Source organism: Chaetomium tenue (genome assembly GCF_020726465.1).
Source record: "Chaetomium tenue strain MPI-SDFR-AT-0079 chromosome Unknown F5144scaffold_4, whole genome shotgun sequence".
In the NCBI taxonomy this organism is placed as follows: domain Eukaryota; kingdom Fungi; phylum Ascomycota; class Sordariomycetes; order Sordariales; family Chaetomiaceae; genus Chaetomium; species Chaetomium tenue.
Genome location: NW_027117332.1, coordinates 4,085,153 through 4,102,415, shown reverse-complemented (window position 1 = coordinate 4,102,415; position 17,263 = coordinate 4,085,153). Strand labels below are relative to the sequence as shown.

Sequence of the window (17,263 nt, the reverse complement as noted above, 5' to 3'; positions counted from 1 at the left end):
GTGCACCATCCGTAGGACGCTCTCCTCCACTTTCCAAGAGTCAAGCTCTCCCTAGAGGATGAGGTGGTTTCCACTCCTCAGCGCCTCACTTGTCCTAGGCGTGTGCTCTAACCTATCACCAGTAAGGCGGGTCTAGACTGGACGAAGCAACAAGTTTGCTGCCGGAGAGCGCGCGTATCGAGGGCGCCGCTTTCTTCGGACAAGAGAAGTTAAGTCGTTTGGGGCATCCGACTGCTACATGGCGTAGCAATATCCATGAATTGGCAACCCCTGATTCGAAGGTTGGTGGTGTCTTTTCTCTGACCACAACCATTACCACCCACTACTTTCCCTTTTTGACGAAGCGCGGGGGAGATGCATGACATCAAGACCTCGCGTGCCTCAGCTCAGTCGTTGTCTCGGTCGACTGGTAGCAGACGGCTAGGCCCAGCCTCCACGCGGGTCGGCCGTTGAGCACAACCTCCGCAGCCGTCTGTCTGATGAACGACCAAACGGATCTGCTGCATGCGCGACTTCTCCTATTGGGCCCCGAAGTTTCATCGACGGGTGGTGCTTGAAGACGATTGGCCTTGTGTTGCGTGACTCGTAGACAAAAAAGCCCATTGTTGGCTCAGAACTGACCCCCATCATTTGTCTAACATGCAGCCTGGGCCAGTCAGCCCCGTGAATCGAAGACGATCAGTCAATACCCCACGATGAGGGACGAAAGGGACATGCACGCCGCAGACAAAGTATCTACGCAACGGGGCCATCATATATCAATGTGGGCGAGGGTTTTAGGGACTTCTTGCTGTGACCTCCCGGCCGCCGGGGGGGGGAGGTTGGATGGCAAGGGTTGGACATCAAGGTGCCAGATCATCGAATGTTTCTTCTCTCTCTGACATCCGAAACCCATCGTTCCAGGCCAAAGGCAGTTGATGGCCACGTAGACCGGGGAAACCAGAGAATCTATTTATGCAACTTCAACGCTATTCGGGCCCCGTGCTGTCCTCAGCACTGCCATGTCACACGGCAACCCAAGAGAATCCACGCTCATCGGCACAAGAACCCACGGGCGGAAAACAACAATGCATCCACGCTACGGGTCAATTTCAGGGGCTATGCCAACGCCGACTTGCCGCAAAGACGGGAGCTAAACCTAGATCGAACCAAAAAGACAACATCTAGATCCCCGCAAGTACAACGAAGGGAAGCTCCGCTCTCATTGCACTCAATTGTCTCACTTATCGTGCTACCAATGGCGCCTATCACCCCGCGATCCGTCCCCGGCCCCCCTTGAGGCCGCGTCAACCGGGACGTCGAACCCGTGCACGCGGGAGGGAGGAAGAGGAGATGGGGGGGGTAAAGCAACCAGCTTACTCACTCGCAGATCAACAACCGCCTCGAGCGCATACTCTATCAGGTTCCCTAAGCCTACGCATGCCGAGCCGATACCGCATCTGGGGGGAAAGGGGGAGGGGGCGGCTGGCATGTGGTATGTACAAACTGTGTTGTACGGATGTGCGGATATGTACACGTCGAGCGCGGGCAGTGTATACACACATAATACATGCCTACGGGATGAGATAATGGTGCTTGCATACAGCCGCAGCAGCTCACCATCCCGCGGCCGCTGCGCCGTGTTCTTCCCTCCTCTCGCTCCTGGCTCTGTCCTATCCCGTCGAGCATATCATCCACGTGCGTGGGGTTTCCTTTTCTAGATTGTAGATCTGGGTACTCCGGTTTGTTGCGCTGGTGATAGAGTCGTCAGCTCTGTCCTGGTTTAAATCCCTCGTTGGTGGTAGTGGTGGAGGTGATGGTGGGTGGTCATCTAACGGAGGCGGGGATTAGGTAAGGGCCTGCTTGGTAAGAAGTGTATGTATCTATGTATCTATGTATGTGCACATATGCATGTAGGAATAGTGTTGCATCTGTAATTTTCCCTGCAGACGTTGGGCTGCATGTATGCGGGACGGGCATCCATGCAGGAGACCCTGTCTGCCCAAACTTGCAGCTTGCATTGCTGGTCCTGTCCCACTCTTTCAGTGCCGCTGTTTTGACTCATAATGAGGCTCGAGCCTGAAGAGCGGTGATGGGCTGTTTGGTGATTTTAAGGGGATGAAAAAAGGGGCGTCAGATATTTCAGGGTTTTTTTTAGGAGATACCTTGGATTGAGGATAGCATTTGGGTTGGAATAATATTATACACTCATCAAGAGACACTTTGGAATAGGAGTAATCCCTATGGGGTTTATTTGCTGGCCAAAGGTACCAAAAAGCCATGATGTGACCATTATGGCTCCATCATACTTAGTCCACGTAAAGCACCAAAACCAACGAACTGCCGCGGGATTATAGGAAATGAGTAAGATGAACTGCTACACCAACACTAAGAACGGCATCTATCGCTCAGAGAATGGCATCTAAAACTCCAATTTCGTAACATGATCATTCGGATTGACTGTTCTTTCTGACATCTTGTAAGAAACCCCTGGATCTATTGGAAACATGGAGAGTAGGGAGTAACCGTGGGGAACGACGAGAGAAGAATATTAAACCGAAGTTCCCTTCCCAAAGAAGGCCGACATCTCCCCAATCCCAATACACATTAGTAAACAACACCAGTCATGATGACTACAACAGCCGATCGGATAAAACACCAAGGAATAACGACGTAATGCAAACAACTAACTAGTAGATAAAACAAGCACCGTTGTCGAGCGCGGTCGGTGTATGTATGGTCAAAAGAAAACCCTTGACTCAACTGCGGATGCGTTGCACTCTGCTCTGCTCTGCACTGCTCTGCTCATGTTTCGGTCTGCTGACGAAAAGACTCCAGCCAACCCAACCCAACTCAACCTTGTCACACACACACACACACACACACACTACCGCCCAAACTAAACTTCAAGGGTACCCCCCGCCAACCCCCATCGCAATCCTAACCAACACACCAACCATGTCTCCTGCGACCCCAAGTCCCCTCATATCCCTCATCTGCAACCCCATCAGGGCTTCCTAGTTCCCAGCTCCACCGCCAGCACCACCACCACCACCGGCGCCACCGGCGCCCGACTCCCAGCCGATCCAACTCCGGGGCATGACACGCCAGATCTTGACCTCGCCGGAGCGGAGGTCGTCGAGCTTGAAGGACTCGACCTTGACCTTCTTGCTTTCGCGGCCCTGCTCCCAGGCGCGCACCTTCTTCTTGGTGCCGTCCCACTCCGAGACGACGGCGACGTGGTCCGGCTTGCCGACCTCCATCGAGTACTTGGCGTGCATGGCGCCGTGCTTGCCCTGGAACTTGGCGTTGCGGATGCTAACAATGTCGCCGGGCCGGATCTCGTCGTTCTGCGTCGTGCTCGCGTTGGCCAGGTTGCTGTAGACGAGGGCCCCGTACGCGCGCGTGCCGACGGGGAGGAGGGCGTCCTTGAAAGGGCGGAGGAGCTCGTAGATGAGCGCCTGCGGGGTGCCGTCGCCAATGACCGTGTCCTTCTTGGAGGCGACAGCCTCGCCGATGGCGCGGCCGAAACGGTCGTAGCTTTGTTCAAGCTGATCTTGGCGCAGGGCACGCGGAGGTGGTTCATGGCGCTGTTCGAGTTGGACGTCGGAGGGGTCTTGCGGGTTGAAGCGGACAGTGATGACAGATTGGGAGTAGTCTTGAAATAGAACGTAAATGTCACGAGTAATGATGGTCTTGCCGCCTTTGTGTGGGTCGGCAGAACTCGACTCTTCGGACTCGAAGAAGATATCTTTACGTCCATGGAGCTGAGGAGGGAGACCGTTCTGTTGCAGCCACCAGGCCGACTGGCTGGCTAGGTCGATGTCATTAGCAACGAAGCCTGATTCCATCGACGGGCGCGTAACATCCACAGACCGGCGGCTAACTCCGGGTCGGGGGAGGTCGACTGACTGCCGTGCCGGTGCCCGACCGGGAGGCGGAGGAGGGGGCGGAGACCTTGGGGTCTGACCGTATGGTGCCTCCTGAATAAACATTTCCTCTTGCTGCCTCGTGTACGGAGAGGGCGATGGCATCGGGTACGAGGGCATTGCTGGGGGAGCCTGCGAGGATGAGGTGTAGTTGTAGGGGTCGTAATCATCGTCATACCGAGGCGTCTCCTTGGCCGGCGGGGGAGGCGGCGGAGCCATTCTCGGCATGTCCACCGATTTTCGGGTTTCCGGGGGAGGTTGGCTCGGGATAGGGGGTGGGCCTGCTCTCGGAGGTGATGCGGCGGGAATGGGAGGAGGAGGAGCCGCCGTTGTTGGGGACCTTGGGGACATGACATCCTCAAAGCTCGACTCACGCTGGTGCGCTTTGAGCGCATCCTTGTGAGGAACCGAAGACGCGATGTCCGTATCATAATCGCCCTCATACTCGGTGATCTCCTCGTCCTCTCCCTCGTCACTGTTCCTACGCCCGGCTGGGATTGGCGGCGGAGGCCTGCAATCGCCGGTCGAGACTCGCCGTAGCGGTGGGGCAGCTGAAGGAGGCGGGGGAGGCGGTCTTGACTGAACAGGCGGGAGAGCTGGGGGCGATCCGGGAACCGGCGGCGGCGGTCGGCTGCTCCGTTTGCTGGACGCGGTCTCACGAGGAGGGGTTTGCTCAATATAGGATGCGCGACTGTCCACTGATGGGCGTGGTGATGTTGGAATTGGCGGCGGCGCACCCGCTGCGGGTGGAGGCGGAGGCGGAGCTCTGGTAACCTGGTTTGCGTCACCGCTTAAAGCATCAGACTCCGGGTTAGGTCGCTCCGAGAGTTCGTCATCCGATTGCGATCCTTCACTAGGCGATTTGATTGCCGAGGTAGCTGGAGGCGGCGGCGGCGGACGTGCTTTACGAGATTAACAATAATATTCCATGGCTTAAAACGCTGGGCACGATGATACTCACAGTCCGCAGGTACAGGAGGCGGAGCCGGTCGTCCGCCAGGAACAGGAGGGGGGGCTCCTTGTTCCGTAGGCGGCACTGCGACGGTCAGTATTGTGGCCTAAGTGGGCTTCTAACGCAACTTACCAGGCGGAGCAGCCTCCTGATGCGGAGTTCGGAGATCCGATTCCTCCTCTTCTTCGTCCTCCGACTCGGGCTGTTTTGGCTCCGTGGGGATAGGAGGCCGCATCAGCCCGGGGAGGGGGACTGGGGGGGCTACCCGCGTCGCCGGCGAGACGGGCTCCTCGGCCTCCTCCACCGGCTTTTCAGGGGCAGCCTTCTTCTTCTTTGGAAGCACTGGAGCAGGAGCGCCGAACAGGGGCATGGCCATCCCGGGCATCCCCATGCCGCCAGACATCTTGGCCATTCTCGCGCGCAGCTCCTCTCGGCGGCGAACTTCGGGATCTACATCGTCCTCCTCCGCTTCCTCCTCTTCGTCTTCGTCGTCTTCGTCCTCTTCCTCTCCCCGATTATTATCTTCCTGCTTAGATACTGTAGCCACGTGTTTAGGTCGGCCATCACTGTCCTCCTTCTCGGTGAGGTCCTCCTGGCCCTCGGTTGTCTCGCCGGCCCCGGACATATCCGCCTCGTTCCCGTCACGGGGTTCGGCTCCCTTGGAGGACCTACGCCTGGGAGCGTGTGTCATGCGCGGCGGAGGCGCCTCGTCGGTGGAGGTCCTCCCCGTCTCCTCGACCCCCTCAACAACTTCGCCTTCCACCGTGTCCTGGCTATCGAGACGCTTCTTGGCTGGCCGCTTGGGTTTCTCCTTCTTGGCCGCGGCCTCGGCATGCCGGGCGGCTGTCTCCATCTGCTGTTTCTGCAGCAAAGCCAGCCGCTCCTTCAGGCTCATGGGCTTAGGCTGATCCTCGGCAGCGTCACCCTCATTCGAGGATCCCGTGGGGACGAGACCCGCCCTACCAGCATTTTCGAGTACCTCGGCTTCTTGTTCTTTTACCTCCGGGTCTTCATCTCTGCGGTAGAGCTTGGCGACGGGAGCCTGGGACACCTGTGGAACGTAGGCATTTCTGCTAGGCGGGGGCGCAACGAATGGCTTCTTGATGAAGCCGCCAGTTCCTCCAGAGCTCAGACTGCTAGGCTTGAACGGGGTGATCGGCGGGGCGGCAGCTTTGTTGAACGCCGCGATGCGATCTTTAAACGAGTTGCTACTCGGCTTCTCCGTCACGGGAGGAGGGCCACCCGGCTTGGAAAACGAGGGGGCGCGCTTTGGGGAAGGCGGTGAGTTTGCAGCCGGGGCCTCGGTGGGCTGTGGGGCGGGCGGCGCAGGAGCGGGGGCGGGAGCAACAGCTCGCACCGGCTGCACCGGCTTGGGTGCGGAAGGCGCTGCAATGTGCGCCGGAGCCGGCGGGGATGCAGAGAAGGCCTGGGGTGGCGATACGGGAGCTACTGTCTCTGGTGTTTCCTCGGGTTCCGGCGCCGCTTGTTTCGGAGAGTCGGGAGCGGGGAGGGTGGGCGCCGGAGCGGGCGGGGCAGCAGGCTCGGGGGCGGGCGCTGGAGCAGCCTCGGGCTCCCGCTTGGGGCGCAATCTCGTCGGGCGGGGCGGGGCGGTAGGCTCGTATTTCTCGACGAAGTTCCGAGGGAAGATACCCTCGCGCGTATTTCCGGAGTCGTCAACATACTCCCCACCGTACCAGTCATCATCCTCTTCATCGGTGACGGTGATGATTTGCCCGGCATTGAAGCCTAGATCGTCCTCGTGCCCAGAGACATAGTCATACAGGGCTTTGACCTTGAACGACATGATGACGCGGCTCGCGGCCAACAGTGGTGGCAGATGGCGGGAGTCGATGCAAGGTGGAAGGGAAGCTGGTGGCGGGGTTTTGGAGAGCTCGAGCTTCCAAACCAAAATCCCTACCGTACCTGATTAATCGCCACACAAAGCACACGATGGTTGCTAAGGCGGCACAAGAAAACGCGCAACAAAAGTTGGCGAGTGTAAACAAAGCTCTTGCGCGATAACGGGGCCTGAAAGGAGTTGTGGGCAGGAGAGGATGGGGAAGGCTCAAAATCTCAAACGGGTTGATGGAGATCTGGCTGTGACCCAAGGGCGGTCCTGGTGGGTAGCCTTGGCTGACGGGCAGGCTGGGGGCTGCTTGGAAGTTTGGGGGCGGCGGAGGGGTTCCCAGCCTAGGTAGTTAACTACCTACAGTTAAACAGTGGGCGAAGCCGGGGCCAGGACTTCAACGGCACTGGAGTTTGAGTGTGGGTGGGCACGGTGGGTGGCTTTCGGACTTTTACAAGGACCACCTGCTTCAAGAGGGGCGACGTCAGCGCATGAACCACTGCAATCACTCTGCTGGCTTCCAACCACCTTCGTCACAGCCTACGTGTGTCGTGTCGCAGTGTTCCAGATATCGCCAGGCAGCAATTCACCCGGAGCCTCAGGAGGTGGCTTGGGCATTCGCTGTTGCAGGCCTTCTAGAGCATTGCTTGGTTGCGGGGGAGAACAGCCCCTCCTCAAATGCCATTCAGTGGAGCCAGCGTCGAGAGCATCGACCAATCATGGAGCCGATGTGTCAACAAGGATCAGGCACTGAGGTCATCACTGGCAATCAGCCTCCAGGCACGGTCTCGTGTCACGGGCACCTCGACAACAATCTCCCACAAAAGAGTCACCTAACTGAGGAATCGACATTACCATCAATCACTCACACCAAAATGACAACACCATCCACCATGACATCTCAAACGACTCTTGCATCAAGACCAAAGCTCAAGGGCATTCTCAAACAGTCGACCGTCTACCCGTCGACGCCACCCGGTGAAGAAGCAGCTGCAGCAACAGAAACAGCAGAACTCACACGCGCCGAGATCCTCGCGCGCAGCGAAAAGGCCGCACGCGTACGCCTGCTCCAAAAGCTCCGCGACACGCAACTCAAACCACCAGTCCCCTTTTCCACCTTCGAAACCCTCTGCGAACTCCCGCGCTCCAGCACCCACCCCGCGTCCGCGCCCTCCGCAGCGGACGCCGACACCTTCCTGACGCTCCTCACCGACTTCCAACCCTCCGAATACATGGACCTGATCGAGGAGCGCAACTGCCTGGGCAAGTGCGGGTACACGCTGTGCGGGCGGCCGCGGCGGGCGCTGGAGGGGTCTTTCCGCATCGCGCGCGGCATCGCGCGCACCGAGGATCTCAACAAATGGTGCTCGGACGCGTGCGCGCGCCGCGGCCTGTACCTCAAGGTCCAGCTAGAAAACCCCAGCTACGTGCGCGACGAGCGCCCCGGCGGCGGCGGCATGGTGGTCAAGTTAGAGCTGCGGGAGGAGGATGGGGGTGCTGGTGATAAGGGGAAAGGGCTGGCAGGGCAGCCGGGGGCGAGGAAATTGGCCCCGCGCGGTAAGGAGGAAGACCGTCTTCAGCTGGCGGAGATTATGGCGAAGCTCGAGCTCAGCCGGCGAATGAGTGACCCGAAGGAGGATGCGGCGTTGCTCGGTGGTGAACGGGGCGATGCAATTAAAGGTTTCTTTGTCGGGGTAACAAGGGTGGAAGTCAACATGAACGACACACCCGTTATTGAACCGGTTCAGCCTCCTTCCAGTGACCTAAAAGGCACTGAGTATATGATCGAGGGTTACATGCCCAAGATATTCAGGGGCAGAGACACTGGATCTGCTACAACGCCGGCTGTGGGAAAAAACAGTGAAGCTGCTAAAAAGGCAGCGGATGGTGCGAACGGCGCTGAAAGTGAAGATGACGCTGACGATGACGATGATGATGACTTCTTCACCGTCAGGTTCTAAGAGTTGGTGGTTTTTACGTTGGATGGCATTTGGCGGAAAACGGTCAACGGAGTTGTTGATAGTGATGATTTGGACACTTTGGGGCTTGAGCATATTGGGTCATCTAAGGAAGGAGCATAGCATCGGTTGCGCATCGTCGCCTTAAAATGGTGCCTAGGCACAATCATTTAATCTCACCTGGCAAGTTCGACATTTGGCCGCCGAACCACAGATAATCACTGACAAACTCGGCCGGCAGCAGCACAGCCCGAGTTTCAACACGCACCACAGCCTTAAGGAACTTAAGATTGGCAGTCAAGCGTCATCCCCGGAATTACCCTAGGGAATCAGCGACACCTTTTGTGGGCAACAGATCTCTGTATTAGTCGAGAATCTATTCCTTCTTTCTCATGACCTCCCAGATAGACGCCGTGTAGCCATGCCCATGTATTGCCATAACCCGCAGCCGTATCCTTTTGTGTGTCGTGAGATTGTCGTGTTTCCCCAGAAAAAGCCAGCCAATATGTTGCAAAAGACACGCTTAGTCGCGACGAGGGGGACGGTCGCCGAACCGCCTGCCGCCGCGCTCGACGACGGGGTTTTGGGTAACGGGGGTGACGTTGACGGGGATGGAGTCGAACTGCAGAGCGAGCAAGTCAGCAAAACCACTCTCCAGTCTATTCAAACGGAAAAAGGTTAAGAAGGCGAAAAAACGTACGCCAAGGTGCTTGAGCAGGTCCTTGGTCTCGGCGTCGACCTCAAGCTGGCCGGCCTCGGAGAAGTCGAGAGCGGAAACCTCGGGGACGTATTGATCCTTGCGCTCACGCTCCTCTTCCTGGAGCTTGAAGGAGATACCGCGGACGGGGCCACGCTGAATGCGCTTCATCAAGTGGGTTGTGTAGCCGGCAATCTAGCGAAAACACATATGGTCAATTTCGAGCCCATAATCGAGCCTCGACGGTGAGCCGATTAAACACACCTTGTTGCGCAGCCTCTTGGAGGCGATGATGGCAATCTCATCGCACACCCGCTTGTTGGTCTCGAAATCGAGCGTCAGCTTGGGGTAGTACCGCTCAATGATGACCTTGGCGGACTTCTTGACAGTCTTGGTACGGACGCGACCCATCTTGACGGCTCGGTTAGTTGCTGGCTGTTTTGCTGAGCTGGAGTTTCGGGACGACGAGGTTTCGGGAAGATCGCGGGCTGCGCTGCAAGCCGACTTTTTGGCGGACACAACTGTGGGGTGGTGCGTTAGGGCATGCCAAAGGATTGCGGATGTGGCTTGTGGTTAGTGTGGCTAACGGCTCGTGGCTAGGTAGCCTGGCACGTGCCTGGTAGCGATGGCGGAAAGGTGGGGCCTCGCATCCAAGGGTGCCATTCCAGGGGAGATAGGTAGAATGATGTACTATGTAGGGGCTATTCTACAGTTGGTTTATTGTTACAAGATTCAGGCTACAGTCATATCTGCATTGCCTCCTGGCTGCTCTTTCCGGCACCCGGCTATGCCTCTCTCTCTTGCACTCAACCCCAAGCACGACCATCGGCTACTCCAAGCATACTACTCGCTTAGTCCATAGTCCCGGGCACTCGACATGGTAGTAGGTGAGTCGGGCGCCCTATATCTCCGCCTCAGATCATTGGCCGTCTCGCGCCTATTCATCTCATCCTCCGCCCGCTCTGCACCAAGGCAAACGGCGTTGCCAAGCAACTCCTGCGCAACGAGGGTGGCCTCCACCGAGGCGTCGTTGACCGACAGGACCACGCAGCCGACCGAGTCCACCGCCGCCCTCATGGGCTGCACCCACACCTTGGCGCCACCCTCAACGCTGGGGTCGATCTTGTCGAAGACGGCGGCCGGGTTATTCCGCTGATTAAAGCGCGTGTCACCCAACGCGGTGTTGACGATCAAACCGGCCACACCAATCCTGGCCCCCGTGGCTTGCGCTTGGCGGCGCGGTTTTAGAATTCTGCCTACCACCGGCGTGATGTATTTCTGGGGTCCGTAGATCGGGTGGTTTTCCATGTACATGGACGTACGCAGGTACGATAGACCGGCCGAGGGATGCGTAACCGGGGGACCACGCTCAGCGTACGGGGTCTTCACCTCGCTGAACTGAAGCGCCCTGACCTTCTCCTTGGGAAGGCCCGTCTGACTGACGTCGGGAGGCATGAGCGGCGCCAGGTCAAGGAACTGGCCGACCATGTCGTACAACGCCTGGTTGTTGTGACGCAACTTGCGCAGGTAGTCGATAAGCTCGTCCTCTGTCACCGTGCTTGGGTCCACCATAGGGGGTTGTTCCTGCCCCTTATCCAGGGCCTCCTTCGCTATCGCCACATGGCGCTCGCTGGCGATCTTCTTCTTGAGAAACTGGCGGAACGCAGGTCGCTTGGGTCGGACTTCCTTCGCCAGCCACTTGTTGAACTCGCCCTGCGTCATGCCAGCTAACCAGGGGCCGGTAAACTTCCACCGCATGTCCACGAGTTCAGCTCGCTTGTCGGGGTGGATATCCGTAGCATCGAGCGCTTCCTCGAACGCGGACATCTGTGGTAGGTTCATAGTAGTTGTGCTCTCTGGGCGGTCCCCGCCGGCTGGCCGGCGTGCCGTAACAGGGATTCCGAGCTCCTGGAACTTTCGCAGTGTGATGCCGTGGTCGGTGGCCGAGCTGTAGTCCGTGATCTGCTCTATCGTGTCGATAGCTTTAACGCGCAGCATCGGGTTGGACGACTTGGTCGTCGACTTGAGGGGCAACGGCCGCTTGAGACCCCAATCTCCCAATTTCCTCGAGGAGCTAAGGGTTGTGATGACCTGGTGAGTCGGGAAGGCGACTGTCGCCGTGGTCGAGCTAAAAAAGCTGCCCGCAGCGCCCTCGATGGGTGGTGGAGGGATTGGGTCTGCCATCGCAAACATGCGCGAAGTCCGGAGAAGCGCGCCTCCGGGGGACACGCTCCTGGCCGCCATTGTGAGTCTAGATCGGCCTGAACCGTGTGTTGTCGGTGTCGACGTCGGAGCCCGCGGTCGAAAACGGAGCAAAATTTCGGGGCTTGGTTGGATTGCCGGCTTTTGACGAATGACCGCCAAGCGCATAGTACCCTAACCCTGTATCTGAACACCCATACTAGCAGAACACCCCAACGTGGACGATATAGTTGAATAGGAGAACTAAGTAAGCTAGCCGTGGGCAACGAGTTAAATTCAATGGATATTAATTCGATATCTCAAATAGGAGAGCACAGAATGTCTATGTTTCTAGCAAGTCAATGCCGACCCCTTTCAGGGCATTGACAGCCCATAGCGGGTAGCTACTTCGATCTGGGTATAAGTTCCCGAAGAACTCTTTCACAAAGGCCGGATATCTGTCTTCGATGACCGCTTCTCTCGCGCCTCTCATTAGATTTAATTGGTACCACACGTTGTGCAACGTTAGCAGATGCGCCGCGACCGTCTCCTTAGCCGCGTTGTGGTGCACAAATGCCCTTGTGATCCCCATGGCCCCTTCTTCCTCGATGGGCCGGCAGCACGGGCACCCGCAGCCCTCTTCAATGGGTCCAAAGTCTGCCGCGTACGTCTCTCTCTTCATGTTGAGCACGCCATGCTTGGTAATGGCGTTGCCAAATCGTGCCGTCCGCGTCGGCCAAACGCAGTCAAACATGTCGGCCCCGAGCGCGACGCTGACAACTAGGTCCTCTGGATATCCGATTCCCATCACATACCGCGGTTTCAGATCCGGCAGCATCTCGGTGCAAGTAGAAACGACTTTGCAGAAATCGTCCTTCGCCTCGCCACCGCTCAGCCCGCCGATAGCAATCCCGGGCGTGTCCCTCGCCAGCATCTCACGACAACACTCGCGGCGCATATCGAGGTCCAGGCCACCCTGAATAATGCAAAATAGATTCTGCGTGTCTGGCTTCTTGTGCGCGGCGATACAGCGATCCAGCCAACGTACACTCCGCTCCATGGCCTCGCGCATGCGCGCCTTGTCGGGTGAGGTGGTCACGAGCACATCATCGAGCTGCATCATGATGTCAGAGCCGATCGAGTTCTGCAGGCTCATTGAGTGCTCCGGGGTAAGCAGCATCGGGCTGCCGTCGTGGGGCGAGAGGAAGCGAACGCCTTCCTCGGTGATGTTGGCGAGCTTCAGCAAGGAGACCATTTGGAAACTGGGCTGGGTGGTTAGTTAGTCAGGAACGAGAACCAGAGTCCAAAAAAAGGGGCCATACCCGCCGCTATCTGTGAGGATGTTGCGGTTCCATCCTTGCAGTTTGTGGGCGCCCCCGACTGCGTCGAGAACCTCTTGACCGGGTTTGAGGCCGAGGTGGTAGGTGTTGTTGAGGCAGAGTCGGCATCCGGTGGTCTCGAGTTGTTCGGGAGTGAGGCCCTTTAGCGACGCCTGGGTGGCTACGGGCATAAATATGGGGAGGTCGACAGTGCCATGAGGGAGTGTGAGGATCGACGCGCGGGCGCGTGTGACCTGCATTCAACATGCGTTAGCCCAATGGCTCACTCCTCTTCGAGATTCACCAACACGATGGAACTAGGGTTTCACTTACCGAACACCGAGCGGTCAGCTCAAACGTGAGCGCAGGCGAGGTGTACGTCCTGTTTGAAGCCATCCTTCGTGCAGTTGCCCACATTCTCCGCCCGCCCTTCTGCCAGTCTTTGCTGGTTCCAGTTCACATCGGTCGGGCAGGAGTGGTTCGGCCGCCAAGCCCCGAAATTCTTCAACGCGGGTCGCGGGGTCTCCTCCGAGAAGCCCCACCAAGGAGCCGAGCCCCACTCTGTCGCCCTCTGCCTCAGGCCAGTCTAGAACGTTTTGGGCTCAGGGTGACCTCATCCATGTGACGGAAAGGGCGACAACGGCAATACTGAACGAACGAAGGCAGGCATTACGAGACACCTACATCAGACAGAGCAGCGAGTGTTTTGCCGTGGTATAATGTTAGATTCATAGCCTCGCCCAAAAGAGCTAGATACGAAGAAGTTTTCTGGCAATCCAGTCCCGGCAGAATCATCTGGATTTGCTTGTTTGTGTGTACCTGGTCAGCAACGCATAGGCCACCATGATTTTTCGTCAAAAATCATACGATTCTCGGGATGCTCCTCCTTGATACGTTCGGTTAGCTGCTTGCAACACGAACCATTGGAAAACCGGACCTAAAATCTGAGGCCGAGTGAATGCTTGTGACCGATGTGGGCAGGCATCTTGACACCTAAATCATTTCCTCGAGAAGCCAACTAGTGTACCAAGTGGAAGCGTTGGCTGGCAAATTCCTGTCAAAGTCCTCGCCCTCGCCAAGGGAGATCTGGGCGTCTTCTCTGGGTCCCGGCTCATCAACCCTTGCGCTTGCCGTCCTTGGCAATGAATCCGCAGCGAATGCCATCAATGCCAAATCAGTTGAAGCCTGAAATCAGCCCATAACCTCGGTAATGGGTCCCACTCGACACTTTAAGCGGCAAGCTCAAGCTTTTCTTCCGCGTTGCCCATGATTGCGGCATTGGCATGGTTAATTTCCTCAGCGGTGTTTATTTTTGTTCTTATCCATCCTTGACTTAGCAACTTATAATACCAGGGAATCTCTCCCCTTACCTACGTCACGATCTTGGCACTCACTTCACTTACATGCAAGAGACGGAGTCACACCTAAACTGAACAGTCAATCCCCAACCTGAGCTGGAGTGATCCGATTGTTTACCTCTCTTGCCTCCGTCCAACTCGATATATAATTTTCACCTGCACCACCGCCCCGACGATGACATCCCTAACATCATTCACCCTCTTCCCCCTCCTCCCCCCCGAACTCCGTCTGGAAATCTACCACCACGCCTGCCACCCGCGCGTGACAACCCTCTCCTACCTTCCCGCTCCGCGAGACACCTACCACTGCTCAACTCCGCCGCCCACACTCCTACACATCTCGCGGGAATCCCGCGCCGAAGGCCTGCGCCTCTACGCGAAGTGCCTCCTTCCACCATCACCACCCACCCACCAACCCTCCCCCGATCCAACCGAGTCACCAGAGCAACCACAACAACAACCACCACCACCAGAAGACGACGAACCCCAACCCCGCAGGTATTTCTACCACCACCCGCACCTCGACACACTATACCTACCGCGCCCGCCACGCGCCGCTGACCCACTCGGGCTGGGGTACGCGGACTGGGCACGCGAGTTTGCGGCCGGGGCGGCGACGGCCCGAACCGCGGTGGTAACGACAGCGACAACGGCAGCGACCAGAACGGGGGCGGGAGCCGGGCCGCGTGGGCTCGCGGGCGTGGTGCGCCGGCTGGCGGTGGATTACGTCCCCGCCGAGGTGCGCCGGCCGTGGGAGGTGTTTGGCAAGGTGTGTCTGATCCGGGGGTGTCCGTTGTTGGAGGAGGCGTATTTGGTGGTTCAGGTTAGTGATGGTGGTGAGGGCAGGCGGCAACAGCGGTTGGGTGCTACTGGTCTGCCGTCGGAAGGGGGCCGGAGGGAGGTGGAGTTTGTTGATCCTGCGGCGGGGGATGCGGAGATCGTGCGGATTATGGAGCGGGTGCGGGCGTCGTTTCGGGTGGAGCTCGGGGACGGGGTGGGTGAGGCTGGGTCGGTTGGTGAGGCTGGGTGGGGTGGGTTGGGGAAGGAGGGCGCTGGAGATGGGACGGGGCGGGGCGGGTTGGAGCTGGTTCCTAAGGCTATGGTGCTGAGTCCGTGGGGGTGTCGGCATGTGGCTTGCGCGTCGTGAATGTGGAGGAGTGCTTAGTTTCCAGGTGCGGGAAGTTGATGGGAAATAGAGGACCGGGACCAGCGAGGTCGGAATGAAAACCATCGGATGAAAATCATAGCGTCTAGATTATACCCTATCCAAAAGTACACAATAGATACCCAGCCATTACCCGCTCAGCATCAATGTCTAGATCATCACAGTCCTTAACCTGACCGTTTGCTCATTACCACTTGCAAAATGCGATAGTCCGCCGACTCAATCGCCTAAATCATGAAGAAAAACGAGAGAAAAAGTGTGGCCAAGTTGGCGAACCAGGCCAAAGCCCCGGGCACCGCCAACCCTGGAGCGGCAAGCCCAGTCGAACTCGAGGTCGTTTCAGTGCCCTGAGAGGTCCCGTCGCCGTTGCCGTTGTCGTCGTTGTCGTCGGCACCACCCGGCGGGGAAGTCGTCGAGGGACGCGCAAATTCACCGTCGGTGCGAGTCCCAGCCGTAGTGAAGAACGGGGCTTCAGTGCTGGGAGATAAATATGCGTCACAATATGTCGCGAGCTGGCTGATGACTAGGTGAAGTATCAGACCCTATGTTCCTCCAAGCACACTCACAGAAATGCGGCGGGTTTGCACTTACTAGAATAATCCCTAGGGAATGAACTTCGAGCCCAGGGGGCGCAAGAACTCGCATAGTCCTGGAACACTGTGTTTACAGTGCCCGACACCTCGGGGCTAGCATCATGTTAATTTCCGCAAGTGCACGGTCTTGCAGGGGGCAGCATACCAGAAGCACGAGGCGGCATCCTCGGGCCCAGCAGTTTGGACATCCAGGTTCTCGGAGCAAGAGCTGTAGATATCGAGCATCGATGAGCATACTGGAGGAACGGTTATGGAGCTCCCATCTGACACCGTGCGTGTCGGTGCTCTGCGCGAAGTTGCCGTAGCGCCGCAGACAACCCTGTTCGCGCAAATACTGTAGATTTGAGAGACGGCTAGGAAAAGTTAGTCTAAAATGAAGCGGCAGAGACGGCGCGGACAACTGAGCGTACCTTGGTACACGCTGGTGGCATCGGGTACCTCGTTCAAGGCGTAGGACGCGCAGCTCGAGTATACGGCGGAAATACCAGTGGCACCGTCGCAGCATAAACAGGCGTTCCCGAGGACGGCCGGGGCGGTAGGATCGAGATAGCCGGCATCGTAGCAGTAGCTGATCGCAGCGTCGGCGGTTTCGCAGGCCTCGTAGCCATCGTCACTCCCGGCAACTTGTATTATACCCGCAACAAGATCCGCGGGAACCCGAACCTCGTCTACTTGGACCAAGACATCGACAAAACCTTCCATTAAAGCAGTGGCGCTATGCGCGAGGGCAAGCGCGGCGAGGAATTGGCGTGCCATCTTGTCTTGTTTATCTTCAGTATCGAACAAGAACGGGACGGCGGAGAGAGTTCACAAAACCATCACGGGGTGAAATTACGGCTTTAAGCGACCTCCAAGGGCCAGGCAGGCTGCTCGAAGGAACGCAGGCCACGAATACAACCTAGTACAGTCATCGGTGCCAGGGCCAAGATACATGCACCTAGCTGGCAAATAACTCACTCACGGAAGTAGTTACACCTTTTTACTCACCAACGGAGAGCTTCCCATGGCGTCAGAATCAAGAATTCCTCCCCTCTTTGCGCAGCTTGCGGCTCAGTCAAGGTCTCCAGCTGCAGATGACCTCTTGCCGCTTCCTGGACTTCGGCAGCCGATTCTGGGAGCTCGGGTGCTTGGCCAGCAAAGAAATGTGCCACCCCACCAATAATGTTCTTGGCGTCCACGATGGGAAATGATTCGTACTTGGATGTGGGAGCGGGGCAGACATGAGTTGGAGAGTACGAATCACGACAGAAGTGATGGAAACATTTATGATTGTAATTCATTGTTTG

At 57.6% G+C, this 17,263-nt stretch overlaps 7 protein-coding genes across 7 annotated transcripts; 2 read left to right on the top strand and 5 right to left on the bottom strand.

Annotated features, from left to right (window-relative positions):
• Positions 1–2,996: 2,996 nt before the first annotated feature.
• Positions 2,997–6,664, bottom strand: F5144DRAFT_603350 (uncharacterized protein; the record flags this gene model as incomplete). The annotated part of the gene is made up of 3 exons (XM_066791273.1): positions 2,997–4,810; positions 4,870–4,944; positions 4,993–6,664. 3 exons carry the CDS (start codon positions 6,662–6,664, stop codon positions 2,997–2,999), a joined length of 3,561 nt encoding a protein of 1,186 aa, XP_066643751.1.
• A 917-nt stretch (positions 6,665–7,581) lies between these two features.
• On the top strand, positions 7,582–8,667 carry F5144DRAFT_491405 (Rtr1/RPAP2 family-domain-containing protein; the record flags this gene model as incomplete). The annotated part of the gene is made up of 1 exon (XM_066785860.1): positions 7,582–8,667. The coding sequence occupies one exon, from the start codon at positions 7,582–7,584 to the stop codon at positions 8,665–8,667; it is 1,086 nt and encodes a 361-aa protein (XP_066643750.1).
• Positions 8,668–9,187: 520 nt separating this feature from the next.
• F5144DRAFT_548548 (40S ribosomal protein eS17) lies at positions 9,188–9,772 on the bottom strand (the record flags this gene model as incomplete). The annotated part of the gene is made up of 3 exons (XM_066787534.1): positions 9,188–9,286; positions 9,365–9,556; positions 9,626–9,772. 3 exons carry the CDS (start codon positions 9,770–9,772, stop codon positions 9,188–9,190), a joined length of 438 nt encoding a protein of 145 aa, XP_066643749.1.
• Positions 9,773–10,019: 247 nt separating this feature from the next.
• On the bottom strand, positions 10,020–11,662 carry F5144DRAFT_574666 (mitochondrial 37S ribosomal protein bS1m). The gene has a single exon (XM_066789036.1). The coding sequence runs from the start codon at positions 11,603–11,605 to the stop codon at positions 10,205–10,207; it is 1,401 nt and encodes a 466-aa protein (XP_066643748.1). The 5' UTR covers positions 11,606–11,662; the 3' UTR covers positions 10,020–10,204.
• A 179-nt stretch (positions 11,663–11,841) lies between these two features.
• On the bottom strand, positions 11,842–13,566 carry F5144DRAFT_256351 (queuine tRNA-ribosyltransferase). The gene is made up of 3 exons (XM_066783491.1): positions 13,195–13,566; positions 12,865–13,115; positions 11,842–12,804 (listed from the first exon to the last, which is right to left on the bottom strand). Exons 1-3 carry the CDS (start codon positions 13,276–13,278, stop codon positions 11,886–11,888), a joined length of 1,254 nt encoding a protein of 417 aa, XP_066643747.1. The 5' UTR covers positions 13,279–13,566; the 3' UTR covers positions 11,842–11,885.
• Positions 13,567–14,209: 643 nt separating this feature from the next.
• F5144DRAFT_256391 (uncharacterized protein) lies at positions 14,210–15,721 on the top strand. Its single transcript, XM_066783492.1, has one exon. It carries the CDS (start codon positions 14,395–14,397, stop codon positions 15,364–15,366), a length of 972 nt encoding a protein of 323 aa, XP_066643746.1. The 5' UTR covers positions 14,210–14,394; the 3' UTR covers positions 15,367–15,721.
• A 158-nt stretch (positions 15,722–15,879) lies between these two features.
• On the bottom strand, positions 15,880–16,733 carry F5144DRAFT_489736 (uncharacterized protein; the record flags this gene model as incomplete). The annotated part of the gene is made up of 3 exons (XM_066785751.1): positions 15,880–16,033; positions 16,123–16,330; positions 16,388–16,733. 3 exons carry the CDS (start codon positions 16,731–16,733, stop codon positions 15,880–15,882), a joined length of 708 nt encoding a protein of 235 aa, XP_066643745.1.
• Between the last annotated feature and the right edge of the window lie 530 nt (positions 16,734–17,263).